We start from the raw sequence: 27,874 nt of genomic DNA, 5'->3' as shown, positions 1-27,874 counted from the left end.
GCTTTCAAGAGTCAACACTTTGGGAAATTTTTTTACAAGAGCTGAACACAAGAAAAGCAACTAGTTTGTGTAATTGTTCATTTTCTGTCTTTCCCACACAACTGTAAGCTCCAAGGGGCCTAGGACCAAGTCTATGTTACTCATCCATCTATTTCCAGGTTCCAGGACACAGAGGAGACCCTCAATAATGCCTGTGGAAGGAAAACAGAAGGGAACAGAGAAAAGAAGGGAGGGAAGGAGGAAACAGCAGAATGATCAAAGGCCTAATTAAATTCTCAGTCAGCATTTGTCCTTGTATTAACTAGTTAATGACTCCCTGTTTAGTGGCCTCTTACTATATTCACAGGGGGACAGGGGAGACCTCATTCCCTTGTCGTTACCAGATGTGGTTCTTTTTTACTCCTGTATACTCCCAAAACAAAACAAATCAACAAAGCTCGGCAATCAAAGACAAGAAAAAAAGTTTCCCTATGGGGCATTTTACCTTTTAACGCATGAAACAAGATGTACTCAGACCCCACCAGTCTTTGGAATTGAAACATTCAGAGTGAGAACTCCATAGCGATCAAGATGAAAAACAAGCTCCCAGTCCCCTCCCAACTCTGCCGTACTTTAGTTCACAGGCTTCTTAAACTTTAATGTGCATGCGAGTCACCTACAGATCTTGCTAAATATTCAGATTTTGATTTAATAGGTCTGGGGTGAAGCCTGGGGTGTTGCGTTTTTAATATGCTCCCAGGTGATGCTGATGCCGCTGACCCGAGGAGCACACTTTTGAGTATACAAGGGACTCGGTGTCGTCGTCTCCGCTACCAGGTGTGCTAATGCCCAGTCTCTGCGTTCCGGATCGTTGTCCCGCACGTCCCTGGCCTTCCGCCGGGAGGGGAGGAGCCGAGGGCGGAGCGGGAGGAGTGGCGCGGGCCCCGCGTGGGTCCTGTCGGAGATCACCTCGGCCCCTTGGAGAGGCGGCCGAGCTGCGGCGGCGTAGGAGGGGGCGGGTTTGGCAAGGGCGCGGCCTCTGGGAGGGGGGCGCACGACGCGCATCCCCCGCGCTCGCTCGCCCGGGCCACTCCGGAGCCTCGCGGCAGCCCGGTGCCCCACTTGGCCATCCGCTCCGTGCTTCTTCTTTGCGCCCGCCTCCTCTTGTCACCTCCCGTCTCACCCTCTTGCTCCGTCCCCGCCGCATACATCGCCATCCGAGTGCCTCAGAGAACCGGAGGTGGTGCGCGGGGCTTCAGGGCGCGCCCTCAAGCGGTCCCCAGCTCGATATTGGGGGGCACGGGCAACAGCATGGACACCAAGCGCTGCTTCGCTAACCGCTTCGATGACTACCAGGGCAGCCTGCTGGCGGGCCAGTGCGAGGAAGCGGTGGCGCCCTTGGTCACCGCCACCATCGAGCGCATCCTCCAGGAGCTGCCCCCTCTTGGGGGCGGCGCTGAGGCCCGGGGGGCGACAGCCGGGGCCAGCGTCTGCCAGGGTGGGCTGTACAGCGGCGTGGCCGGGGTGGCCTACATGCTCTACCACGTCTCACAGAGCCCGCTCTTCGCCGCGGCCCGGGAGCGCTACTTGCGCTCCGCCAAGCGCCTCATAGACGCGTGCGCCCGCGCCGAGGAGTGGGGCGAGCCGGACGCCGACACCCGCGCTGCCTTCCTGCTCGGGGGAGCGGGCGTGTATGCTGTGGCCACGCTGGTGTACCACGCCCTGGGCCGGTCCGACTACGTGCAGCCGCTGGGCAAGTTCCGGGCTCTGTGTGCCGTCTGCGCGCCGGTCTCCTTCCTGGAGTGCGGCTCCGACGAACTGTTCGTGGGCCGCGCGGGCTACCTGTGTGCCGCGCTGGTGCTCAAGCAGAAACTCGCCCAGGAGGTAAGAGGCGGCCCCGGCCGCGGGAGGGCGCTCGCCACCCGCCCGGCCCTGCCCCGCCGCGCTTCCCCCGACTCCCCGACTCCCGCAGCACCGCCTCGGGTTGTTCCCCTGCATCTCTCTTTGTTACTCTTTGTCTGGCTCTTTCATTTCTTCCGCCTCTTGAGGTTTCTTTTCTGCTTTTGTCCGTCTTTCCCCCTCTTTTTTTGGCCTCTCGTTTGTTGAGATTCCAGGTCTTTACATTTTGTTCTTATTTTAAGCTGAACGTGGCTTCACCCCAGGTGCCTCTTAGCCCAGCAGCTTCCTGGGGGCTGACAGTGGCCTTTTTAAGTGAGATTTTGAAACTCAAAACCGAAGGGATTTCCTTTCTTTGACCCTGCTGTCAAAAGCTGAGGCCCCTTCGAATGTTAGAGTACTACAAAAGTAAAGGACCCAGTAGGGACTGATGTGGAGATAAGTTGTTTCAGAACCCCTGGATCTGTGACGGAGAATAAATGGCCAGTTGTAGGTCAGCTGTGCTTACTATGTTACTTGATATAATTCAGTACATCCTATGGCTCTCATTAGACGCATATTTGATGGGAAAGCCCTCCCTTTAAATACATTAATGTAGGCAAAAATGTACCCCACTGTGGTCAAATGTGCACATTTTTCATTTTAAAATGTGTACTTAGGATGATCAAGACCACAGCTTTCTTGACAGGGCAGCTTTTCTTGATGAATAGCTGCTGTTCAGTGGCTGCTGGATGGGAATTGGGGAGGTGTGTGTGTATGTGTGTGTATGGAGATAGATATATTATACCTATCTATCTCCATATATATATATATATATATATATATATATATATATATTCACTTTGAATACAGATATGTATTAAAAGAGAATGTGCCAGTTCCTGTGGAGCAGAGGTGGGGGGGGGGGGACTCTGAAAGATCATAGTAACTAGCACTGAAAGAGAGGCACTTTCATTCATAATCCACCCAAGCCACATATTGTTCTAGGAAGGAAGTGACACATTTTACTTGACTTTATTTGGGTGAGAAAACCGTTTGAAGAAAAATTAAAGGTATACAGTGTGTTTTTTGAAAGTGTAATTAACTTAGATAACCTCTACAGAAGCAGACTTCATTTTTTTTTTATATTTATAGCAGTCGAGGTTGATTCAAGTGAGAATAAAAAGATTACTAAAGAATGTGCAGTGTGCTAGCAGGGCAGCAAAGGTCTGTGTGACAAAGTTGTCTTGAAATAGTTCACTCTGCTTCTGAGTCACTGTTATCTGCTAGCAGTTTCCCAAGGGCCCTTCCAGTTGTATAAAACCCTTTAGAAGGCCACAGAGCTATTTACATATCATTTGCATTGCATTTGCATCTGCTTCTCAGACCTTGCAGTCTGGTGGCAGGCAATTTTCAAATTCTTTTTTTCCATTTGTTTTCCTTAAGCTTGCTTCTTTCCCTTCCCATGCCTTGGGTCCTCTTCTCCAGAATGGACTGACAGACTGGGAGACCCTTCCAGTCACATGTGGAAGCAGACCAGAAGAACTCTCTGCTTCGGAACTGGTGGTACAAGGCCAGTCTGGAACACTGCTCCACAAAGACACTTATTAAGACCTTTCTTTTGCCCTCCTGCCAAACCAGATATGTCTTTTTGTACTAATCAGGTTGAGGTGCTTTGGCCCCTGCTCCTAGGAGACAGAACAAGGTCTGAAGCTTAAAAAATAACAACAACAACAAAACCCTGTTAATCTGTTAGATCAGCCAGTCCCAGTGCTAGGCTCAACTTCAGCAATCCAGTTCAGGTATGAAAAGTGTAGGACAGGGGCTAATCAGGCTACCCTCACCCCAAGTCCTAGCTATTACATGACTTTGCCTTTGTGGATCAGTGGATGATCCACAAACCTTGATTAAATTGAATTTCCAATTTGTGTGTCATTTCTGTATAAATAATCTGTCATTATGTCCCAAGTTTCTTTCCTTCCAATGTCATTTTTATTCACTTTCATTTGGCAGTTCTCTTAGTTATCACCCTAGTTTTTAGATCCTCCTCATACCACTTGGCACATCTTTGCCACGTAATAAATAGTGAAACGAATGACTCACCATATACCGGGATTGTGTATGGTACACTCACTGAGCCATTCCTTCGAACTTTAAGAAAGCAATCATCTTAAAAACACTTTCCATTATGTCATTTCCCTGTTCAACAGCCTGCAGTGCCTCCTTATTACCTTTTCTCCAATGGCTTCTCATCTCAAAGTTAAAGCTACAATACTTAAAATGGCCGACAAAGCCCACATGATCCAGCCCCCTGCGTACCTACTTTACTTCTTGCTCACTCCTCTTCCACCACAGTGGATTCTTGCTGTTTTAGGCATTCTCCTGTCTTAGGGTGTTTGTACTTTCTGTTCTCTACTTGGAACACTTCCCCTAGATATTTTTATAGCTGACTCTGTGACCTTGTATAGGTCTTTACCTCCTCATTGAGGCCTTTCCTGTCTGCCCTAGTTAAAATTGCAACCCACCCCTTGGCTTTACCCCCTTTTCCTGTTTTTTTTTTTTTTAAGCTAAACTATGTTCACTAGTTAGAATGTAAGCTCCAAAAGGGTAGATATTTTTTATTTATTACTGTATCTTTAGCATTAACATGATGGCTGGCACATATTTAAATACCCAATCTTCTGATCTTTATTTCTTTTTCTTTTTCTTTTTTTGGTTTTGTTGCTCATATTGTCTGCTCTGTGGCTTGCTTTATTACTCATCTTTAATGGTCTCCCATTTGTCAATATTTTCCTTTATGGTGGTGCTTCTGATGTCATGTGTAAAGAAATTCTTTCCTACCACCAAGGTCTCAGTAAATATTTGGTGAATGAATGAATTATAGTTTTTTATGGATTTTGCCTCAGATCAAGCTGACCCATCAAGTCAGTTCTTCTTAAACTTAAATGTTCATCAGAATTACCTGCAGATCTTAATAAAATACAGGTTCTGATTTAGGCTTGGGGTGGGGCCTGAGATTCCACAATTCTAATAAGTCCCTGGGTGATGCTGATGTTGCTGGTCCATGAGTCATGATTCAAGTAGCAAGGCAATACAGTGCTATATGGGTTTTGGCATTATACCAGCCATGTCTATTAAGACATGCTGTAAGACTTCATTCTTTGAAGCTTGATATATTTATTTATAAGGCTATAGTTTAGAATGCTGATTACTGTATCCCACCATGCTTTTGTTATAAGGACCCACAAGAGGAATTTAATCTCAGAACTTAAAAATAGTTGTTCTCCTCCTGGTAATTGATTGAATTATTTTAATCTTCAAAATATATCATATAACTGATTATGTTTCTCACTTCATGTCGGCCACTAGGAAGTAAGTGGCCAAAATTGTGGGCCACCAAGATAGCATATAGTGCTTTATCACATGTATTTTTATATGTCAGCACTTACACCTGGGTTTATCTAATTTGTTACTGCCTTAGTTTACCTTCTTAAAATTTTTCTTCCTTCCATTTGATTTTCTTGTTGGTACCTATGTTTATAAGATTCACAGATGAAAAAAATGTGGGTGTATATGTAGAAAGACACAGACAGACAGACAAAATCACCCTATCTAGGTAATAGATATTCTTTCTTTTAGCTCATCCTTCCTAGAAATATTTGAGGGAAGTAGCTGCGGGGATTTGTTAGGCACATATCCTTGAGCAATGGGGCACTGAAATCCCAAGCAATCATGTCATAGAATTTGTATTAGGCCTATTCTGCTTTCCATGGGTTGGTGGAAATGTAGCAGAAAATGGTGGAGGGATTAAGGGGAGGCCTAGGACATCAGTTAAAATAATTTTGTCACTGAATGATTTTGGACAAATAATTCAACATCTTTGAGCCTCAGTTTCCTCACTTTTAAATGTGTTAGTAAGAATTTCTTCTTTGAATTATTCTGCCCTTTACATGTTCATTCAGTGAATTTTAGGTTTATCTATTGTGGCAGATGCTGGGATTTAGTATTGAACAACAACAACAAAATAATTCAGTTATGATAAATGATCTGAAGAAAGTAAACAGGAACTAACTGGGGGCAGGTGGGAAAGGCAGGGATGCTTCTTGGGATGGGTTGGGAGGAAGGCATCTCTGGAAGGGATGTCATGTCTCATTACGAGAGCATGAAAATGAAGTGGCTACCCCAAGAGCAAGCATTCCAGGCAGAGAGCAAAGAAAAAGCCCCCAAGGTGGGAAATGGCTTGGAGATCTCAAAGAAATAAGAAAAGGCTGGCATGAAGGGAGCAGAGAGTGGGAGACAGGAGTTCAGAACCACAGAAGGAGATACAAGCTGGCTAAGATCAGATCCTGCAGGGCCAGGTCAATCAAAGTCAGGAGTTTCATGTTTCTGTGAGGGAATATATTGATCTGGTTTACCTTTTAAAAAGATCTCCCTGGTTTTCTATTTGGAGAGTGGATTGACAATATTAAGAGTGATGAGAGGCTGGGGTGTAGATCAGTGGTAGAGTGTGTACCTTAGTGTGCACAAGGCCTGGGTTCAATTTCCTGCATCACACACACACACCTACATACACACACCCTGATCGTAAGGAGAACTGGTTATGGGGGTATAAACCTCTTGTGCCAAGGACTCCTTTTTCCCTTCAGGACCTCTTAGAACAACATTTTTAAATGCATAAAATAAAACACATAGCAGACCAGAGGAAGGCAATTATATTGCAATTCAGTTACCTAAATATTTTTGAAATGTGTGCTGCAGTAGCATGCCTGCTTTTTTATTAACACATTTAATAAGATTTTGCAATGAGCCTAATGATTATGGTGCTTTTGAGACAGTGATGAGGGGCAATGATATTTTGAGTTGTCTTCAACACCTGCAGTGTGATATGTATATGTCTGTGATTTCTTTTTTTTAAAATAACTTTATTTTATTTATTTATTTATTTAATTATTATTATTTTTTTGTGGTGCTGAGGATTGAACCCAGGGCCTTGCATGTACGAGGCGAGTGCTCTACTGCTGAGCCATAACCCCAGGCCTCTCTGTGATTTCTCTTTTTTAAATATTTTTAAAGTTGTAGATGGACACAGTACCTTTTATTTATTTATTTTCATGTGATGCCTCACATGTGCTAGGCAAGCTCTCTACCACTGAGCTACAACCCCAGCCCTCATCTGTGATTTCTACAGGTAACAAAGTCACAAGTACTGCTGGTGGTTGTGGTCTACACAAGTAATAAAGGGACATGTCCAGTTGTTTACATAAGGTGGAAAACATAAATGTGATTTTATTTTCCCAGCCAAGAGGAACTGATTCGGAAGTTGTTGTGACCAACCCTAGATAAAATCCCTAGTGTAGTGCTTGGCCTATAGTAGCAGCTTAATGAAGTCAGTGTTAGTCCTTTTCATTCCTACTAACAGAAAATCCAAGGTAATTCTGAACATCAGATAGAAAATGATACTCGACACAAGATTATCTATCTTCCTGCTGTGATTTTAAAAATCACACAGTTGTTAATTGGGTCCTTAGTGGATTTCTAAGGCAGGTGGTGAGCAGCTGTATAAGTGAGGATGCTTTTAGTGGAAGATAACAGAATGTCTAATAAAAAGTGATTAAAGCCAGATGTGGTGGCACATGCTGAGGAAGGAGGATCACTTGAGCCCAGGAGTTCGAGGCCAGCCAGGACAACATGGTGAGACCCCATGCCAAAACAAACAATCAAAATATGACTGAAATAGTGGGAACATTTATTACTTTGTCGAACAAGGAGTGTACAGTGAGGTGATTTCAGGATTGGGTCAGCATCTCAGGAGAGGTATCAAAACCCACACCCTTTCCAACGGCCTTCCCTGCTATTTGGATATGGGAGCTGGATCAGCCTTCAGTATTCAAGATGGCTGCTACCATTTCAAGCATCATCTTCCTATATGACTGAAGTAGAAAGGGAAGGTCTGCAGCTTTTTTTCCCCCAGCTTCTCTTTTTATCATGTAGAACGCTGTATCCCAGAAGAATGCCCCTTCTGACTGATTGCCTAGCACTTGGTCTCTGGCCAGTCCTAGTTTCAGAGAAGCCTGGGAAGGATAGTGACTTTCATTTCTAACCTTTAGAATTGGACATGGATTCTGATAAGAAAGAAGAAAGGGAGAGAGAAATGGCTGTTGGGAGGTTACCAAAGTGTCTGCTCTTTGACATCCCTTGGCAAGATCTGTCTGTGACCTTCCACCTCCTTTATCCATTCACTTGTCCTCCCTTTGGTGTTTCCTTTTCCAGGTCACCTCCATGTCCCATAGCACCTGTAAGGTGTCTTGTTTATGTCACCACCTAGTTGTCAATCAAATAAAAGCTAAGGTATCCATTTTATTAAAATCTAAGCTAGTAAATATTGGAATATATTTTATGGTAGCAACTGTTTGCATTTTCATGGTTTTTCTTAAAAATTATTATAGTCATTATACTCACAAGGTAAACTCAAACAGGATACAAAGTGAGCCTTCTTAGGAATAAATAGTTACTAACTTTTGTTCTTTTTAAAGAAATAGAGTATTTTTAATCCACTTGCACAAAGGATGATATTATATGTATACTCCACAGTTTGCTTTCTTGCTTAATGTACCTTGGGCATCTTTGCACCTTTTGCATACAGAGATGTCCCTTTCTTTATCCTGTTTCCATTGAATGACTATAGCATGATTTAACCTTTATCAATGGCCATTTAGGTTGATTCATTTTTTTTCTTTTTTTTGCCATCACAAATAATGCCATAAAGAATATGATCACCTACACATATACTATACATATATACATATGCATATACATAATGTGTATCTACTTACATATGTCTTTCTATATATTATCTTTGCCTACTTTTGTGAGTTTATGTGCAGGATAAGTTTTTAAAGACACAAATGCAGGGTCAAAGTTCACCTATATTTTTTCATTTAGTAGAGATGATCAAATTGCTTTCCAAAAATGTTACATCAATTTCTAGTTCCTCCACAAGCGTTTGGGAATTCCTACATTCTAACATTTTTTTTCTTTTGTGTCCTTCTCTCTCTCATAGTACTGGGGTTTGAAATCAGGGCTACCACTGAGCTATAACCCCAGGCTCTAACATTCGTTCAACAGTGCATTCCATCAGACTTCAGTATATGTCTAACTGATAAGTAGAAAAGGAGGATGGAGGTTTCTAGGGTACAAAATGAGTTCCTTTATTGTTCATTTTGATTCAAACCCCACTGCAAAAAAAAAAAATGCATTTGGGGCTGGGGTTGTGGCTCAGCAGTAGTGCACTTGCCTGGCATGTGTGAGGCAATGGGTTTGATTCTCAGCACCACATATTAATAAATAAAATAAAGGTCTATCAACAACTAAAAAATATTTTTTTTAAAAAATGCATTTGCAGGATTTCACTTTGTTTTTAGATTCGAGCAGTCCCCAGATTTTAAGTGGGCATGGGTTACACACTGTCTACATAAACCATGAAGTTTGGCTTGAAATGACAGCAGGGTTAGGGAAGCTGGGGTTTTATAGATTTGGTTCAGTTCCTCATTGCCTGATTATAGACCTGCCAGAAAGTGGGACACAACTATAAGCTGCAGCTTAGATCTTTTATCACTTATGATTCAGAACCCTATAAATGCTAAAAGGATATAATAGGAACTAACAATGATTGATCATTTATTTCCACTCACTATTGTAAGCACTTCACATGTATTATGTTACTTTTTTATGTACTTAAGCGTGTCTTTATTTTGTTAATTTTATTTTTGATTGATAATAATTTCATATGTGTATGGGGTACAAAGTGATGTTTCAATACATGTATACATTGTTGAATTAGCAAATTAGGCTGATTAACATATTCATCACCTCATATGCTTACTTTTCAGTCCACTTTCAGCAATTTTGGAATATACAATACATTATTATTAACTATAGTCACCCTGCTGTAGACTAGATAACCAGAATGAATTCATCTTGGCTGACTTATTTATTCTCCCCTCTCCCCATGCCTAGTAACCACCATTTTACTTCTATAAGTTTAACTTTTTTTAGATTCTGCATATATGTAGGTTAATACTACCAACAATCTTATGACATAGGTGCCATTACAATGTTCATTGTACCCAGTGAGGAAACTGAGGCACAGAGAGATTGAGAAATTAGTTCCAGATCACATAGCTGGTCAGTGGCAGAGATGGGCTTCTGTCGCCAAATCTGTACTTGCAATTGGTATTCCTCACACTTGAACATGCATGTGAGCCCTGGGGGATCTTGCTCAAAATCAGGTTTGGGTTCAGTGGGTCTAGAATGAGGCCCCAAATTCTGCATCTCTAAGCCTCCATGTGATGCTGCTGCTGGTCCATTGAATCACTATTTTTCTCAGTTTCATGAGATTTCTCAGAAAAGTTTGACCAGTCCTCTCAACTTCATGATTTTCATCTTGTCCTTGTATGATGGATGACTTCTTCCACAGCTGCCAGAATATCAGCTTTCCAATTCCTAGTTTATCCTGAAGGAAAGACTCACCACTTGGCATATCTCCTGGCAAGTTTTGGGATTCTATTAACATGTTGAATGAACGAGTGGATGCATAGATTGGTTTTTCTTACTAAATGTAATCTTGCAATGTATACAGGAGGCTTTTAGAATTTCTTTAAAGGCCCAAATCAAAATCAACCATGTTCCAGCCATATATATATATATATATATATATATATATAGGATTGAACCCAGAGGTACTTAACCCCTGAGCCACATCCACAGCCCTTTTTATATTTTTTATTGAGAGACAGGGTCTCACTAAGTACCTAGGACCTCGATAAGTTGCTGAGGCTGGCTTTGAACTCATGATCCTCCTGCTCAGCCTCCCTAGCTGCTGGGATTATAGGCGTGCACTACTGTGTCCAGCACATTTCAGCATTTTAAAACTATTTCATGATAATACAAGAAGAGATGCTTTAGTACATCATTCCCTGATCAGATAGAAAACTTGAGCTTGATACTACTCCCATTTTAGAATCATTCAGTTAAGTTTACCTGCATCACATAAAGTAGTGCTTCTCCCCAACCCTAAACTAATTTAGATTGACAATGATCAGACATTGTCCTCTTGATTTTTAAATCTTTTTCTGATACAGTGATTTAACAAATTATTTATTTATACCTTTTCATCTATTAATGCATATTCCACTAAAACCCCAAGATATAATTTGTATTGGAATTATTTGAAGAAAGCATGATGCATTATATTCTTGTTACTGGATAAATAAATTGGGGAAGTAAGCATGGTAAAAATGCTTTTAAATGTCCTGAAATATTTTACCAATAACTCCCCGAGTTCTCTAAGAAGGTTGTTTTAATGGAATTTATTATATTTATTGACCTCTGAATGTGAAAATGATAAGTTGTATTAATTTCTTATTAACTTCTTGGCTAATTTCATTTTTGCTGGTTAATTTAACGAGTGACATTTATTATGTGGCTGGCTGCTACACAATACACAGTGGATTTCTTTCAAGTGGCAGGGAGGTCCTTTCATATTCCTTCATGGAGTGGAGATGGTCTCTTGGTAAACCAACCCAACAGTCTCAGATGTGTCCAAGTAAGTGTTTCTCTTCATGATTCAATTTCACAAATTGATCTCTGACCTATAGTCTTTAATTAAGTACAATGCCTTGAATGTTCAACTTGTCTCATAAAAACATGTTCTCATGCATTATTTATATACATCTAAGTACCACTTATCTCTTCCTAATTATTTTCTTTATGGATTTCGTTACTAGGGAAACCTACTAAGTTAACAGACCCCTTATTCTTGGGGGTACTAGCCACTTGAACAAACTCAATTTTCAAGAAATCATTTAATCCGTTCTTTCTTTTTGCAAGCTGAACAAGGGAGTGTTTTGTTTACGATCTGACTTCCCTTTCTGAATAGCTTTAACCATTCAACAACTCAGACAAATGAATGACTGACACGTTGAAGTATAAGTATTGCTATCTGGGCCATAAAGAAGCTGTTTTCCAGATGAGAGAGAAAGTCTTACAGACTTCACTGGCGAGAGCATCATCTAAATGAGAGGTGGCAAAACAAATATTGACCATAGCATTAATGTGCAGTTAGATGTTACTGTGCCCATCTGCCGGCTCTGGTTGCTTTGCATGGAATGGATTCCCCGTGCTCAGTGGTGTGTTGAAATCTGGTGTCCATGGCAACCAAAGCATCACCCATCTCAAAGCAAGCACTGTGAAGACCAGCTGAATCTCCACTCACACAATGACTTTAGGAAGGAGCCACATTCCTAAAAGACTTTACAGCTATCCAAGGCAGAAGAGATCCAATACTCAGCCAGAAAGGAGGTATTGTCCTCATGCCCATTTCAGCAATGCAATTTTGCTTGTCAATCTGGTTTATTCTTTCCTTGTGAGGCAAAGAGAATTGCACACATAATACAAATCGCAACTGTTGGAATAGGTTGGGAGTCTCAAGGCATTAAAACAGGATGGTTCAATAAATCACACCTTTATATATAATAATAATGTGTTAATTAAAATGATGATGATGATGATAATAATAATAGTAGTAGATGGGAGATCCTCAGAACAAGGAGAGGGAGAAGGGGAAGGAAAGGAAAGGTACTGGGGAAGGAGATTGATCAAATTATGTTATATGCATGTACAAATCTGGCATAATGAATCTCACTATTATGTATAGTTATAAAGCAGCAAACAAAACAAGGTGGTTAAAACAGACCTTTTAGATTTGAGTAGCTTTGGGATGGAATCCTGGCTCTAGCTCAGTGACTGGTTGACCTTAGGCAAGTTACTTAGCATCTCTGAGGCTTCATTTTCTCACCTGCAAAATGCAGTCCAGTAGCACATATGTCTTAGGTGACTATGAAGAGTCACTGCAAATGTGCACATGCTGTGTTTTAGCAGAGTGTCCCCTAGGCACCCAGGAAGATTCTGTATGTCAGCTTTCATTATTATGCGTATTACCATTAATGTGAAGTGAAACCCTGCGTTAACTCGGTAGCATAGGTATGATTTTTGGACTTTTGGCCAGTCTGTCTAATATTCCCTGTGGTGGTTTTTGTAGCTGCTGTTTCTAATGGCATCAACAGAACTTTGAGATTTTCACACAGAGGCCACAAAGAGCTGGAGAGAAATATCCTCTGCTCTGCCATGCAGGAGATTAAGCTGAGCTGCTCACACAGCTTATGTGTCAAAGCAAATTGAGTGGCTTGATGTCACCCCTGAAACATAAACCTAAGTGAGTTGCCCTCTACACTTCTTCCAAGAAAGGGCTTTTCTTTTTTCTTTTAAAAATTTTAGGCTCTTTGCAGACTTAATATAGGAACTGGCTTCCCTCTGACTCTGATTTGCACTCCTAAGAGTAAATAATCGGATTGGCTTAAATCTACTGTAAATAGCTATGCAAAAGATATTGGAATGTTTATTTCTTACTCTGTCCTCCCTCCTGTATTCTGAAGTGGCAGAGTCAAGTTCATTCTTGCTCTGAAGTTCTCTTCTTTGCTCCTAAAGATCATTTGCTTGCATGACACGAACTCAGAATTTCAGAGAAATATCAATAGTTGTGACTGTGTCGAAGTGACAACTTCAAATGAGCTTTCCTCCACAAGTGTTCCAGATCATGTACAATTGGTAGCTTGTTTCAGAAAAGTATTAATACAATTAATGAGTCTTTCAAGTGTTTCTTAAGCTTCTTGGGAACAGAAATTATTTTGTCTTGTATTAATGCACTTTCCTATTTGTACTTGAAAGCTATGTGGTAAAGGCTCACTGTAAATTTTACAAACTTAAATTTGCATTTTTCTCTTTAGTGCCTAGATATTATTTATATTCTTTTATGACATTATGTTCTTAATATTAACAACTATACTACTCCAATAGTCTGTAATTATGATTTTCCCTTATCTGTAATCAGTGAGATTTCATATATATTTATTAGTTCTGCTTATGATCTTGAATACCACACCAAGTAGGTCTACGTTTTGGCTTTAATCTCCATGTTGGTCTGGTATATTTTTCTCTGAGGCCAGTGCTTCTCCTACTTGAGCATGCATTAGAATCCCTGGAGTACTTGTTAAATGGATGCATAGGGCTGGGCTCTTCCCCTAGAGTTTCTGATTCAGTAGGTCTATTCTTGAGCCTGAAATCTTGCTCTCTTAAGTTTTCAGTGCTGCTGCTGATGGTCTAGGGAATACACTTTGAGAACTACTTCCTTAGCGTATGCCCTTACCCTCAGCCAAACATCTCCAAAATATTGGAATTAGATGAGGGCATATGTTGGTAGTACCACAAACTTATCATCGCCAGAAAATAAGTCAAAGGATAGGACTTACTATATGGCAGACAATCTGATAAGTATATTTTCCATTGCAGATGAGAAAATTGTGACATAATGAGGTTCAGTAACCCATCATCACATAGCTGGTAAAGTAGTTGAACCCATATTTGTCTAACTATAAAGCTCTTTAACGTCAATAGATTTAAGTCAGGTAAACTGTCTTCATGATTTTCTACTAAATCACCTCCTCTTCCTCCTTGTTTCCTCCTCCTCCTCCTCCTCCTCCTCCTTCTTCTTTTCCTCCTTCTTCCTTCTTCCTTTGTATCAGGGATTGAACCCAGAAGTGCTTAACCACTGAGCCACATCCCAATCCTTTCTATTGTTAAATTTTGAAACAGGGTCTCACTAAGTTGCTTAGATCCTCACTAAGTTGCTTAGATCCTCACTAAGTTGCTTAGGGCCTCACTAAGTTGCTGAGGCTAGTCTCAAACTTATGATCCTCATGCTTTAGCCTCCCAAGTTGTTGGGATTACAGGTGTGTACCACAGCACCCAGCTAAAATCACATACTTCTAAGAGGATTGTGAACTTGTACTCTAATACATTTAAAAGAACAGCCTAAATTCAACTCTTATCAAAATCAAAGTTTCTGAGATGGCCATTAAAATTGAATAAAAGTGACAATACAAGAAGATGCTCTTTCTTTGTTATAAATTTCCAGAAGCCTTTTTGTCTCAGTTTTCTGACCACTGGATAGGTTCAGAAATCAGATGGTAGTAGGGATGTAGGTCAGAAAACAGAACTAGTTGTGACTTTGATAGAGAAGTAAAACTCCTGAACCCTTTCCCAAATCCAAATGATGGTCTTAGGCCACATTTCTGAAAGGCTGACCTGAGATGTGAATTCATATGGAAGTGTTTGTTCAGGAGATGCTCCCAGGAGAAGCCAATAGAAGAGTGGGTGAAGAAGAAAGCAGTCAAGCACAGGAAACCAAGGTTTTAGACTAAAATTGTAGGCTAAGTCCCAGCCTCTGCCTCATCCTGTAAGGGAACTCTGGAGTGAAAATGATACTCTAGGCTAAAGGTACTCTCTTATACAAATAATTAGCTCCAGGTATGGGGAAGTCAGGATACATAAACTTTCATATACTACTAGCTCTCTTGGTGTTTTGCCAAAGTGACTCTTGTAGCCCCGAAGTAGGGCCCTAGATGAGGGCTGTACAGGAAAAATAGTTAGAAGCAAAGCACATGGACACTTGGACATGGAGTCAGAACCAACTAGAAGTAGAGGAACATTTGTTCCTCTACTCAGGCCCTCCAGACCTTTCCAGACAGACTAAATCAGAGAAACTCAACTTTGAGGCCCAAGGCACAGTCAAGGACAGAGATGGGGTGGCTCATTGAAAAGTGGAGGATTAACTGGGTACAGTGGTACACACTGTAATCCCAGTGATTTGGGAGGCTGAGGCAGGAGGTTCACAAGTTTGAGACCAGCCTCAGCAACTCTGTGAGACCCTGTTTCAAAATTAAACAATAGAAAGTTTTGGGGATGTGGCTCAGTGGTAGAGCGCTTGCCTAGCAAGTGCAAGGCCCTGGGTTCGATCCTCAACACCACATAAAAATAAATAAAATAAAGGTATTGTGTCCAACTACAACTAAAAAATAATTATTAAAAAAATAAAATCAGGATATTATTGAAAAGAATGTTCAGAGAACAGAAAAGAACTCTCAGAAATTAATAATGTGATAGCAGAAATAATAATAATTCATTTGAAGGATTAGAATATTAAGTTGAATAAATGTTTCAGAAAGTTCAACCAAAAGACCATGAGATTGATAACAAGAGAAAAGATTAATTAGAGGAAGTCTGTCCTGTGTCTAGTAATCAATCCCAATTATTTAAAAAAAAAGGTAGATGAAGAAGAAATTATGAAAAAAACCAAGAATATTTTTATCCATGAAAGACATGAGTGGCTAGATTTAAAGGGCCCATTAATATGCTGAATAGAAAAAGGATAAAGAGATTATAAAGGCATCCAAAAAGAGAACCCAAACTGATTCCCTGCAAGATTTAGCACTAGATTTCTCATAGCAATTAAGGAAACTACAAGATAATAGAGCAAGGCCTCCAAAATTCACAGAGGAAATTATTTCTCAACTAGAATTCTGTAGTTGCCAAAATTATCAATCACAAAAAAAAGTATGAGAGTAGCAAAATATCTTTAAACATCCAAGGTCTCCAAAAGAATTAGGGTTGTTTTGTTTTTGTCCATCCAAAAGAGGAAATGAACCAAGAAATAAGACAATGTGGGAATCACAAAACCTGGGGATCCATATGGGTGGGGTCACAGGAAACTTCTAAAGTGATAGTAAAGGACAATCCAGTATGACAGTTGGATATTAATGACAAGGAGGAAAAAGTAGGAAGAAAGGAAAAGGTCATCATTACACATCATATTGCCCAGTGAATATTGATTTAGTCAAATATTGTGATGAAACTATTGTGGGTGAGAAAGGAGAAGCATATATGGAAAGGTTATAAGAGAGCTAAATTTTCATCTTTCACATTAGCAGATCAATACATAATGCATAAATGAAAAAATCAAGAAACAGATGTATAAGGATGCCATTTTTAAAATATGGAGGTAAGTTATTAGAAAACTATACAGTTAAAAATATTTGAATGATTTGCCTCCAAAAAATTGGAATATGGCTGGAGAGAGGTGGGGCAGGGACCCACTATTATTTTGGATAACTCTTGACTTTTAGATTATCCACATATATTTCTTTGAGAAATATCAACATTCAAAGACACTTTTTCTTAATTGACCTTGTCTGTTCTTTTTGGCTGTGATTTTTCCACAATCTGTTCTGTCCTTCACATTTACCCTATGCCTGCCCAGTAATTTTTAAAATAAATTTTATTGCATATAAGTAAGGTACATAACACAATGCTATGGGATACATATTGATAGTAAAAGGTTACAGTACTAAAGAAAATTAATATATCCATCATCTCATAAGTTTTGTGTGTGTGTTTTTTTTTTAATGGCAAGAACAGCTAAAATCTAGCACCAGGCAAGGTGGTGCATGCCAATAATCCTAATGACTCAGAAGGCTGAGGCAGAAGGATCACAAGTTAAAGGCCAGTCTCAGCAACTTAGTGATGCCCTAAGCAACTTAGTGAGACCCTATCTCAAACTTAAAAAAAAAAAAAAAAAGAAAGAAAGAAAGAAAGAAAGAAAGAAAAAGAAAAGGGCTGGGAATGGCCGGGCGCAGTGGTGCACACCTGTAATCTCAGCAGTTTGGGAGGCTGAGACAGGAGGATCACGAGTTCAAAGCCAGCCTCAGCAAAAGCAAGGTGCTAAGCAACTCAGTGAGACCCTGTCTGGAAATAAGAAATACAAAATAGGGCTGGGGATGTGGCTCAGTGGTCGAGTGCCCCTGAGTTCAATCCTGGTACCAAAAAAGAAAAAAAAGAAATAAAAGAAATTAAAAGGGCTGGGGATGTAGCTCAGTGGTAGAGTGCCCCTACATTCAATCCTTAGTACCCCCCAAAAAAAAAACCAGGTAAAATCTATTCATTTAGATTTAGCTTAGATCTCAAAATACACTTTTTATTGTCTATAGTCCTCATGTGCATTGGCTTTCTAGACTTGTCCATCCTACATATCTTCTCCTTTGTATCTGCCCAATGATTAAACAATGTTCCTAGAGAATATTTATGAAATAATGTGGTTATTTATAGATCAGTTTTGTCAACAAATATTTCCTATCAGAAATATGGCTTGATATATCCCTTATACCCTTATGAGAATGGCTCTCCATCACTTTATTTTTTAATTTTTAAAAATTGCTTTTAGTTATACACGACAGTAGAGTGTATTTTGACATTTCATACATACATGCAGTATTACTTCCCATTCTTGTGGTTATACATAATGTGGAGTTACACTGGTCGTGTATTCATATATGAACATAGGAAAGTTCTGTCCAATTCATTCTACTGTCTTTCCTATTCCCATTCTCCCTTCCTTCCCTTCATTCCTCTTTGTCTAATCCAGTGAACTTCTATTCTTCCCTAACCATCTCCCCACCGCCCTGCTTATTGTGAGTTACCATCTACCTTTCAGAGAGAACATTCAGCCTTTGGTTTTTCGGGATTGGCTTATTTCACTTACCATGAAGTCTCCAGTTCCATCCATTTACCAGCAAATGCCTTAATTTCATTCTTCTTTATGGCTGAGTAGTATTCCATTGTGTATATGTACCACATTTTCTTTATCCATTCATTCGTTAAAGGATGCCTAGGTTGGTTCCATAGCTTAGCTATTATGAATTGAGCTGCTATAAATATTGATGTGGCCGCTTTCCATCACTTGAAATCTTTATGTGGTTTAACTTAAATGGTTGTGCCTTCTTTAGAAAATTATTGAGTGAAATCATGAGAATGAGAACTATATTAAGCTTCTACCCAGGGAGGAGGAGGAGACTACCCTGTTAAAACAAAAATGAAAAGATAGATGGTTCAACAAAATAAAGAATGGTTGAACCATTTATACAAAACAGAGTATGAGCACAAGTTTTTCATGGTAGTGGGTCTGAGATGCTCCAAGATCCTAAAATGTTTCCAAATCATTCCAACTGATAATAACTAATAATTATATAGAGCATTGAGTTGCCAGGTACTTTTTACATGAACTGCCCTATTTAATTCTCACAAGTATAGTCTCAAAATCTCTTCAAGTTGAGATAGTATTACTGCTTTCATTTTCAGAATGGAAAATATTACAAAGAGGTTAAATAACTTGCCCAAGAAAATATATATTTGAGAAATGGGAAAATAATAACATTTATTTCCCATGCAGCATACTTTTGACAGGCATCTACCAGTTGGAAATCTAAGATAACAAGAAATCTAAGGTAACTTGCAAACCAAGATTTATCACTAAGATTTGTGGCCCTCAGTTGATAAGGGATTGAGCCTAATACAGAACCCAAATTCTCCTCCAGAGTTGTGATTTTCTTGCTGCTTTGGTCTGGTGGTACCAGGAGTGTTAAAACGAAATTCCCCATTCTTTAAATATGCTAATAAACAATGACCAAATGACATAATCTTTTCTGTTCATTGAGAGACCCCTCCAGGTTCTATGCACAGCTTCTAAAATCGGCTTGGGGATTCAGGACTGAATTAGTTGCTCAATTTTATGACATACCAAAATACCTTGAAAAGTCATAGATGGGGAGGTGTCTGGGAGGCATTCAGGTACAGGTAAGAGATTTCTGAATAAAACAAGGCAAAAGAACTTGAAGCACAAGGAGGAGACAAGCATGGATGGTTAAGTGTGTGCATTGAAATTCAATGGCAAATAGTAAGGTAGATCCGTATGCAGAAAGTTTATGACACCCACCTTTGTTCCCCGAGTTTCTTTTGCTGTTTTTTTCACAAGGCTTTTTCTTTCTTGATCCCTTTCCCTGATGTCCCTGGCTGCCCTTTTGGGTGTACTGTTCACTGCACATATCATATTTGTTTTCATGCTACATGTTTCCTAGGGAGCTTTTCCTGCAGCAGAATTGGGACAACCCCACACCCTTTATTGCCGCTGCTGTTTTATTGTTTGTTTGTTTTAGTATTACTGAGCAGAAAGGTGGGCTCCCTCCTGGTGAACAAAAGATCCTCAGTGCATATTTACTGAAGGAAGGAACAAAGACAGATGAAATGTTTTTAATTTCGTGAAGCCAAATAGTTGCCTTTAATTGAGGCCCAAGTATAGCCTCAAGAAGGGACAGCCCACATTTTACAACGAAGTCTTTACAAGCTCCTACCCAAATGTGTTTTTGCTTTTATGGCTCTGACAGCAGAGCCACTTAGGATTATGTATTTGATGGACAGGATTCTTGGTTAGTTGTGAGCATTGTCATATTTTCACTCACAAACAGCCTTTTGACAGCCAAAGGATGGTGAAATTCTACCACTTTTACATTACAAAATGGGAAATATGCTTAGCTTGTGACAGGGCAGAATGATCCACTTATGCCTTCCGGTGCTGACAAAATAGAGCTCTGTGATTGTTAACATTAAAGCTGCCTTTTAGGAAACTATAATTTTGGACTTGTACAATACCTTTCATCTAAAAAGGTTTCTCTTTGCTTTTAAAAATAATCCCCCTTGCTTTTATATTCATGCAGGTGATAAAATCTATGTTTCTGGACCTTTATCTCCTTCTGTTTAAATCTTGCATTCACTCTCAATAAATTGAACATGGACAAATCTGAGCACTTAATCAGCTATTAGACTTTCTTGTTTGTTTGCTCTGAAGGACTCGTGAATTTTTCTTGTAAAGAAGAAAGGAGGATTTACAATAGAACACTATCACTTTAATTCCATATTAAAATACTGTCCCTCCAAACAGTTGTTAAATATTTATGAATCCTGTATGTATAAGATTAAAAGAATCAAAGCTGGTTTGCAGCAAGTTTACTTTTACCGTAGCGAAGAAATGAATACTTAATCACATCCTTCCCATGGTGAATAAACAGTCTAAAGAGATAATTAAATCAGAAGTTGAAAGGAAAAATGGACCTTCAGATTTTTCTGAAGCACACTCTGACTTAATATTTTTCCATTTTAGGTAGCATGAGCTGTTAATTAGCATGGTGGCATCCTGTATGGTACGACTGTTTCTGATTTAAGCTGTTGACCAATAGGTAACTCTCCATCACTAGCACCAGTAGTCAGAAAAATGTCCCTGATTCCTTCCTTTGGTGCAGGTTACTTCTTTGTGGTTCTAACTAAAACTGCTGTGTCAAATGGCTTTTATCATTTAGCTTTCAAGCTTGAGGAATTTTATGTTTTCACACCAGGCAAGCCGTGTTCCCATCCTGACAAACCAAATGTGAATCAAAGGCAGAACAATATTGTTTTGATTTCTGTTACCATCTAGTACTTTTTTTTTTTTTCCTAGAGATTTCAAGCCAAGGGGTATGTTCTGAGTCTTCTTTTCTTCTGAAGTTCTGTTCTCTTGTCAGTTAAGATACTGTAATGTACTTTTGCTTTTCTCAATGCCCTCTGAATTTTAATTGCCAGAGATTTCTTCGGTTTGGCTCTCTCGTTTCACTGTGGTGTGCCTGATGTAGATTTAATTTTTTAAAAAAATATTTATTTTTTGGTTGTAGTTGGGCACAATATATTTTATTTATTTATTTTTATGTGGTGCTGAGGATCAAACCCCAGGCCTCGCACATGCTAGGTAAGTACCCTACTACTGAGCCACACTCCAAGCCCCTGATGTAGATTTAATTTTAAAAACCCTATGTTGTGTTTCTTGTGTTTGCAGATTTGTCTTTATTCAGTTCAGGAAAATTGTCAGCCATTGTCCCTTTAAATATTGCCTCTTTCTCCATTTTTTAACAACTTTACTGTGATATAATTCATATCCCATACAGTGCACTCACTGAAAGCATACAATTCAGTGGTTTTAATATGCTCATAGAGTTGGACAACCATGACCCCAGTAAATTTTAGAAGATATTCATCACCACAAAAAGAAACCTTGAAGTGATTAGCAGTTACGTCTCTATTCCTCTCAATCCCTTCTGCTATCCGTACTATTCTAGGAACAACTAATCTAGATTTATCCCTACGGATTTGCCTTTTTTGCAACATTTTGGAGTGGGATAATGTAATATGTGATAGGCTTCTTTCACTTAGAAAAATGTTTTCAAGGTCACTTCATCTTGTAACATGTATATTAGTACCCTATTCTTTTTTTTTTTTTTTTTTTTTTTTTTTGGTACTGAGGATGGAACCAGGGGCTTTACCACTGAGCTACATCCCCACTCCCATCTCTTTTTATTTTATTTTATTTTTTTTTATTTTGAGACAGGGTCTTGCTAAATTGCTGAGTCTATCCTCAAACTTGTGATCCTCCTGCCTCAGCCTTCTGAGTCACTGGGATTACAGGTGTGAGCCACTGTGCCTGACTCCATTCCTTTTTACTGCCAAATAATATTTCATTGTGTGAATGAATCACATTTTATTATCTGTTTGACAGATAATGGGAACTTAAGTTATTTCTAGGCTTTGGCTGTTGTGACTAATGCTTCCATGGTCATTTGTGTACAATTTTTTGTGTGGACATGTGTTTTCATTTCTTTTAGGTATAAACCTAAGAATCACGTGGCAAGTCTACGTTTAACATTTTGAGAAACTGTCGTGCTCTTTTCCAAAACAGCTCTACCATTTCTATCCCTGCCAGCAATGTATGAGGGGTCCAGTTTCTCTATACTCTCATGAACACTTGTTATTGTCACACTTTTTAAACTATAGTCTTGTTAAGTAGGTGCAAAGTGGTATTTAATGACTTTGATACACATGTTCCTAATGATAGTAATGTTGAGCAACTTTTCATTAGCTTAACATTCCTTTGCACATCTTTTGAGAAATGTATATTCAAATATTTTGCCACTTTTTTGGTACCCAAGATTGAACCCAGGGGCACTTAACCTCTTAGCCACAACTCCACAGCCCCTTCTTTATACTTTATTTTGTGACAGGGTCTCACGAAGTTACTTAGGGCCTTGCTAAGTTGCTGAGGCTGGCTTTGAACTCATGATTCTCCTGCCTCAGCCTCCCGAACTGCTGGGATTAGGCCCAGCACCACTTTTTAATTGAGTTTTTCATCATTAGTGTTATTGAGTGGTAAGAGTTCTTTATATATTCTGGATAGGAATTCTTCTCAGAAGTATGATTTGAAGATATTTTTCCCATCATGTGGATTGTCTTTTAACTATTGATGTTTTTTTTTTCAAGCACGACTTTTTAATTTTTATTTGCTTTATCCAATTGACCTACTTTATATCTTGTTACTTGTGCTTTTGATGTCATATCTAAGAGGATCTTGTCTAAATCAAGTTCATGATAGTCTGTTTTTTTGTTTTTTTTTTTCTTTGTTTGTTTTAAATCAGTGCTTCTCTACTTTGGCTATACATTAACATCACCAGGGAACTTTAAAAATTCCTTAAGCCCAAGCCGTACTCAGGATCAATTAAATTGGAATATCCTACAATAACTGAGAAATACTGTTGGCTAAATTATATTGTTATATAGTGTGCATGTATGAATATGTAACAACAAATCCCACATATAATGCACAAATCATACATATAATGCACCAATAAGAAAATGGGTGAAAAAATTGGGAATTTCCAATCTTGAAAAAAACATCAATAGTTTTAAAGTTCCACAGGCAATTCCATTTGGCAACCAAGGTAGCACCCTCTGTTTTATATCCCTCTAGGATTCCAAATGAATATATATTACAACTTTTTAATTACTTTATATGGCTCTCTCTCTTACATTTTCCAGCTTCTTACAGCTTTGTGCCACATTCTAGGTAACATCTTCAGATATATCTTCCAATATGCCAGTTCTCTCTTGATCAGTGTTTCATCTGCTGTTTAACACATTCATTAAGTTTATATCTATCAATTGTAGTTTTTTTTCCTGCACTTACAGAAAGTTCCTGGTGATCCTTTTTCCTGGTTTCATATTGTTTCCTAAGTTCAGTGATTTTTATCATTTTTTTCTTTGCAGTATTGAATGCTTTTTTTAAAATCCCCTGTCTGATAATTTCCATATTGTAAGTTCTTGTTGGTCTAAATTTTTGGTCATTGTTTCTATGGACTGTCAATCATAATGGCTTGTTTCCCTGGGTCCTAGTCTCTCACTGTGCACACATATTTGGTTAGGTTGAAAATGTGGTGCCTAAACTGAGCAAATTTCCCTATGGAGAATATTTGTGTTTGTGGGTTCTGGGAGTTGGGGACAATGCTAGGGACCCCTCTAGTATTCTTCCTGGTTCCCAGTTTGATGTAGGGATATCAACGTTTGCCCTCAGGGCGGCTATGCTTTGCTTATCACATAAACTTCTGCACAATTTTTGTTTTGTTTTCTTTAGTATGGAACCTTGGGGCTTCACTTTTTTTTCTCTCTCTCTCATATAATTTTTTAATGTGTGCATTTTGATACTGGAAAATTGAACCCAGGGCCTCACAGATGGTAGGCAACACTCTAGCACTGAGCTACATCCCCAGATTTTTTTTATTTACTTTTGAGACAGGGACCTGCTAAGTTGCCCAGGCTGGCCTCAGACTTGAAATCCTCCTGCCTTAGCATCTTGAACTGCTGGGGTTACAGAGCATATTTTCTTAGAACCTGTTTTCTTAGAACCTAATTATATATTGGTAAATAAGTTTTATAAAGGATATATAATATTTAATTGATTATAATATTTTGTCCATTGTAAGATATATTTTTATGTACCAGTAAAAAAAAATAAAATAAAACACTGTCAGTTAAATGGACGAGTTACTTTTGTATCACTTTAGGATTTTATACTTACTGAAAGATCTCTTTTAGAGTGATTTAGACATTGGTTGTTGTCATATCACTCCTAAGTATACCCAGTGGAAAAATATAAACTAAATAAATTGGCTAAAATATTTACAAAATGTTCTCATATTCAGGCTCCTACAGTCCCAAATCACTTTCTCCTCAGAGTCACCAATGTCCATGATTTTCCACAAAGTATCATCCTTTGTGCCATAAAAAGCAGTGGTGATGCAGCATTTTTTTTTAAATGTTCCACTTTGACTCTGGAATTTTTTTCCACGTGGTTAACATCCACTTTTAAGGTTTTGATGCATGTGCACAGACTGTCAGAGCTAGGTTCTGTTGCCTCCTGACTGATTGTGATTTTTGAGGTGCATTCCAATTTCAGAGATGTTAAGTCGTAAAAAAAAAAAGTGCATCACAATAGATAAAATTATGTACTATGGTTATTTTGTTTAGGAAAAGACCCTCTCCGTTTGTAGACCAGCACTATTTAGAGGGTGGCTTGTAGTCTTGTGTAATTGTGAAAGTATGTTCCTTGTCTATGAGGAAATTGGAAATAAGCATTGAGGATTTTTTTGAGCAATTAATCTGAGTAATTTTTTTGTCAGTTGAGTCTAATAATACAAAATTGGGACTGGTATTTGGTATATCTCTTTTATGTCATTTTTCTGGCAATGTAACAATATGTTATTTACAAAAGTAGCAGTCCACAATGGACTAGAAATATAGTGAACAAAACAAGACTAGTTCTTCATCAATGTCAATCTGAATAGTGCTGACATTCTCAAATACTGGAGGAATTATTAAAACACAAGTTGCACCTGGCGCAGTGGCCCATGCCTGTAATCCCAGTAGCTTAGGAGGCAGAGGCAGGAGTATCACAACTTGGAGGCCAGCCTCAGCAACTTAGGAAGGCCCTAAGCAACTCAGCAAGACTCTGTCTCAAAATTAAAAGTAAAAAGGGCTAGGAATGTGGTTCAGTGGTTAAGTACCCGTGGGTTCAGCCCTGATACAAACACACACATACACACACACACACACACACACACACTCACACACACAGGTTGCTAGGCATTACATAGGTTATGGAGTGGGAGGATTTTCATTTCTAACAAATTCCAAGGTGATCCTGGTGCACTGGGGACCACAATTTAAGAACCACTGTCCCAAGACTACCATACTGCCAGCTGCAGAAATTTTATGCCAAGAATTTCCTGTTTGGTTTATAGGACAAGAAATTCTGATGCTCTCTTGGAAGATTTTCTACTTCCAGCGATTACTCTTAACCTTTAGTGAAGTTAGAGTATCTTCTCTCAACCTTAGTTTATTTAATATTTTCTTGGAGCACAGTTCAGAACACCACTCACTTTCAGAACTGGCACAATCAGTGTAGGCTGCAGAGTATATATGATCTTGTTTGATTGGAGGTTCTTCTTAAAAGAGCAAAATGTGTGTTTTACCTCCCTAAGGAACAGGTGCCGTGATTGGGTATAAATAAGCTTCTGGTTCTTCTGAGAATATTATGGACAATCTGTTGACAGCATTCTCGAGTTTCTGACTGTACAAGTGCCACAAAAGCCCAAGGTATGCCTTTTTTGTGGTTTAAACCAGACGACCTATCAAACTTCTGAGATATTTGCACCCTGCGAAAGCAAGTGACAGTAGGTAGATTCTTTGTGAAAGATCTGCATTGCATATCCGCAGTATGCTTTCCAGTGGCATCTGTTATAATTGTCATCTTCAAGAGACAATGAAGACCTTGATAAAATGACCTTTAGGAGAAAATTCATCATTGATGCCAGAGCAGAGTAACCTTCCTCCATGTCCCCATGGCAAATGCTGCAATTTTTTGTAATGTCCATAGGCAACATCCACAGAATGTTAGATGATGCCTGCCTTTCACCTGGTTGGAATGATTAGTGCCTCCTAATTCCAGGTGTTAAACCTGCTAGGAATGAACGCTCTTGGAGTTGTAAAGCAGTACTTTTCAAACTCCAGTGCACTTGATATATCTGGAGGACTTGTTAGAGATCTAGGAGGGGACCTGAGATTCTGCATTTCTTTTAAGCTCCTTATTGATGCCACTGTTTCAGATCTGAGAACCACATGTCCAGTGGCAAGATGCTAACCCTTTTGAACCAGCTGCTTTCACAGGGCACTCCCTTTTGAGAACTAGGAAGAAGGACACTGGTATGCCCTTCATCAGAAATTTAGCCTGGTCACCCAAAACAGTTATTGTCTACATCCTATGTTCATGCAGTTAAACATTTGGCATTCTGTATCATTTGAGATCCTTTTACCTTTGTTGTTACATTTGTCAAATTTAGGAACTGCAGGTATAGCTCAGAGTAGGGCACATGCATGACCCTGCATTCAATCCCCAGCACCACCCCCAAAAAATTATCAAATTTATTTCTATCAGTAATGTTGTTGATGATACATGTTATAGCTGTGTAATTCACAATAGGCAGGTGTGAAACCAGCCCAGGTGCTCATCAACAAACGGATAGTGATACGGCTGCATCAGTATTTATTGTAGCACAATACACAATAGTCAAATTATGGAATCAGCCCTCATGCTTGTCAGTAGATGAATGAATCAAGAAAATATGGTGTATATAGACAATGAAGTTCTATTCACTCACAAAGAAGTATGAAATGATAGCATTTGGTGGTAAATGGGTGGAACTGGAGAACATCATGCTAAATGAAATAAGCCAGACTTAGAAAATCAAGGGTTGAAATGTTTTCTCTTATTTGTGAAGATTAGAGAGGACGGGGGAGAATAAGAAAGGGATCTCACAAAAATAGAAGGGAGATCGATAGAGTAGAGGAAGGGGGTCAAGAGGGAGGGAGGAGGACAGGGCACAGGAAAGTACTGGGGAATGAAATCTACCCAATTGTGCTATGCCATGTGTGAATTTGCCACAACAAACCCCACATCTTCCCCTCCATACACACACACACACACACACACACACATATTGTGTGTATGTATATTTATAATGCACTTATTAAAATAATAATCGCAGGGGCTGGGGTTGTGGCTCAGTGGTAGAGTGATTGTCTAGCATGTGTGAGGCACTGGGTTCGATTCTCAGCAGCACATACCAATAAATAAATATTAAAAATTTAAAAATTCATCAACATCAAATAAAAATGTTTTAAAAATAAAATAATAATAGCAGTAATAGACAGGAGATCAGTAAAGTTGAGAAACTAATATGGGAGAGAAAGGGAAAGTACTAGGGAATGAGAATGATCAAATTATGTGCATGCTCAGATATGGCATAATGAATCCCACTATTATGTATAA

At 39.2% G+C, this 27,874-nt stretch overlaps 1 protein-coding gene across 1 annotated transcript in view; it reads left to right on the top strand.

Moving 5' to 3' along the window:
- Nucleotides 1–1,290: 1,290 nt before the first annotated feature.
- Lancl3 (LanC like family member 3) overlaps nt 1,291–27,874 on the top strand; it is a 100,754-nt gene continuing 74,170 nt past the window's right edge. Inside the window, exon 1 of the mRNA XM_026387580.2 lies at nt 1,291–1,863. Within this exon, the coding sequence (XP_026243365.1) occupies nt 1,291–1,863 (573 nt within the window). The remainder of the gene's footprint in view (nt 1,864–27,874) is intronic.

This window comes from Urocitellus parryii, chromosome X, assembly GCF_045843805.1.
Source record: "Urocitellus parryii isolate mUroPar1 chromosome X, mUroPar1.hap1, whole genome shotgun sequence".
Taxonomy (NCBI): Eukaryota; Metazoa; Chordata; class Mammalia; order Rodentia; family Sciuridae; genus Urocitellus; species Urocitellus parryii.
The sequence above is the reverse complement of the archived record's forward strand: the minus strand, read 5'-3'. Positions and strand labels throughout refer to the sequence as shown.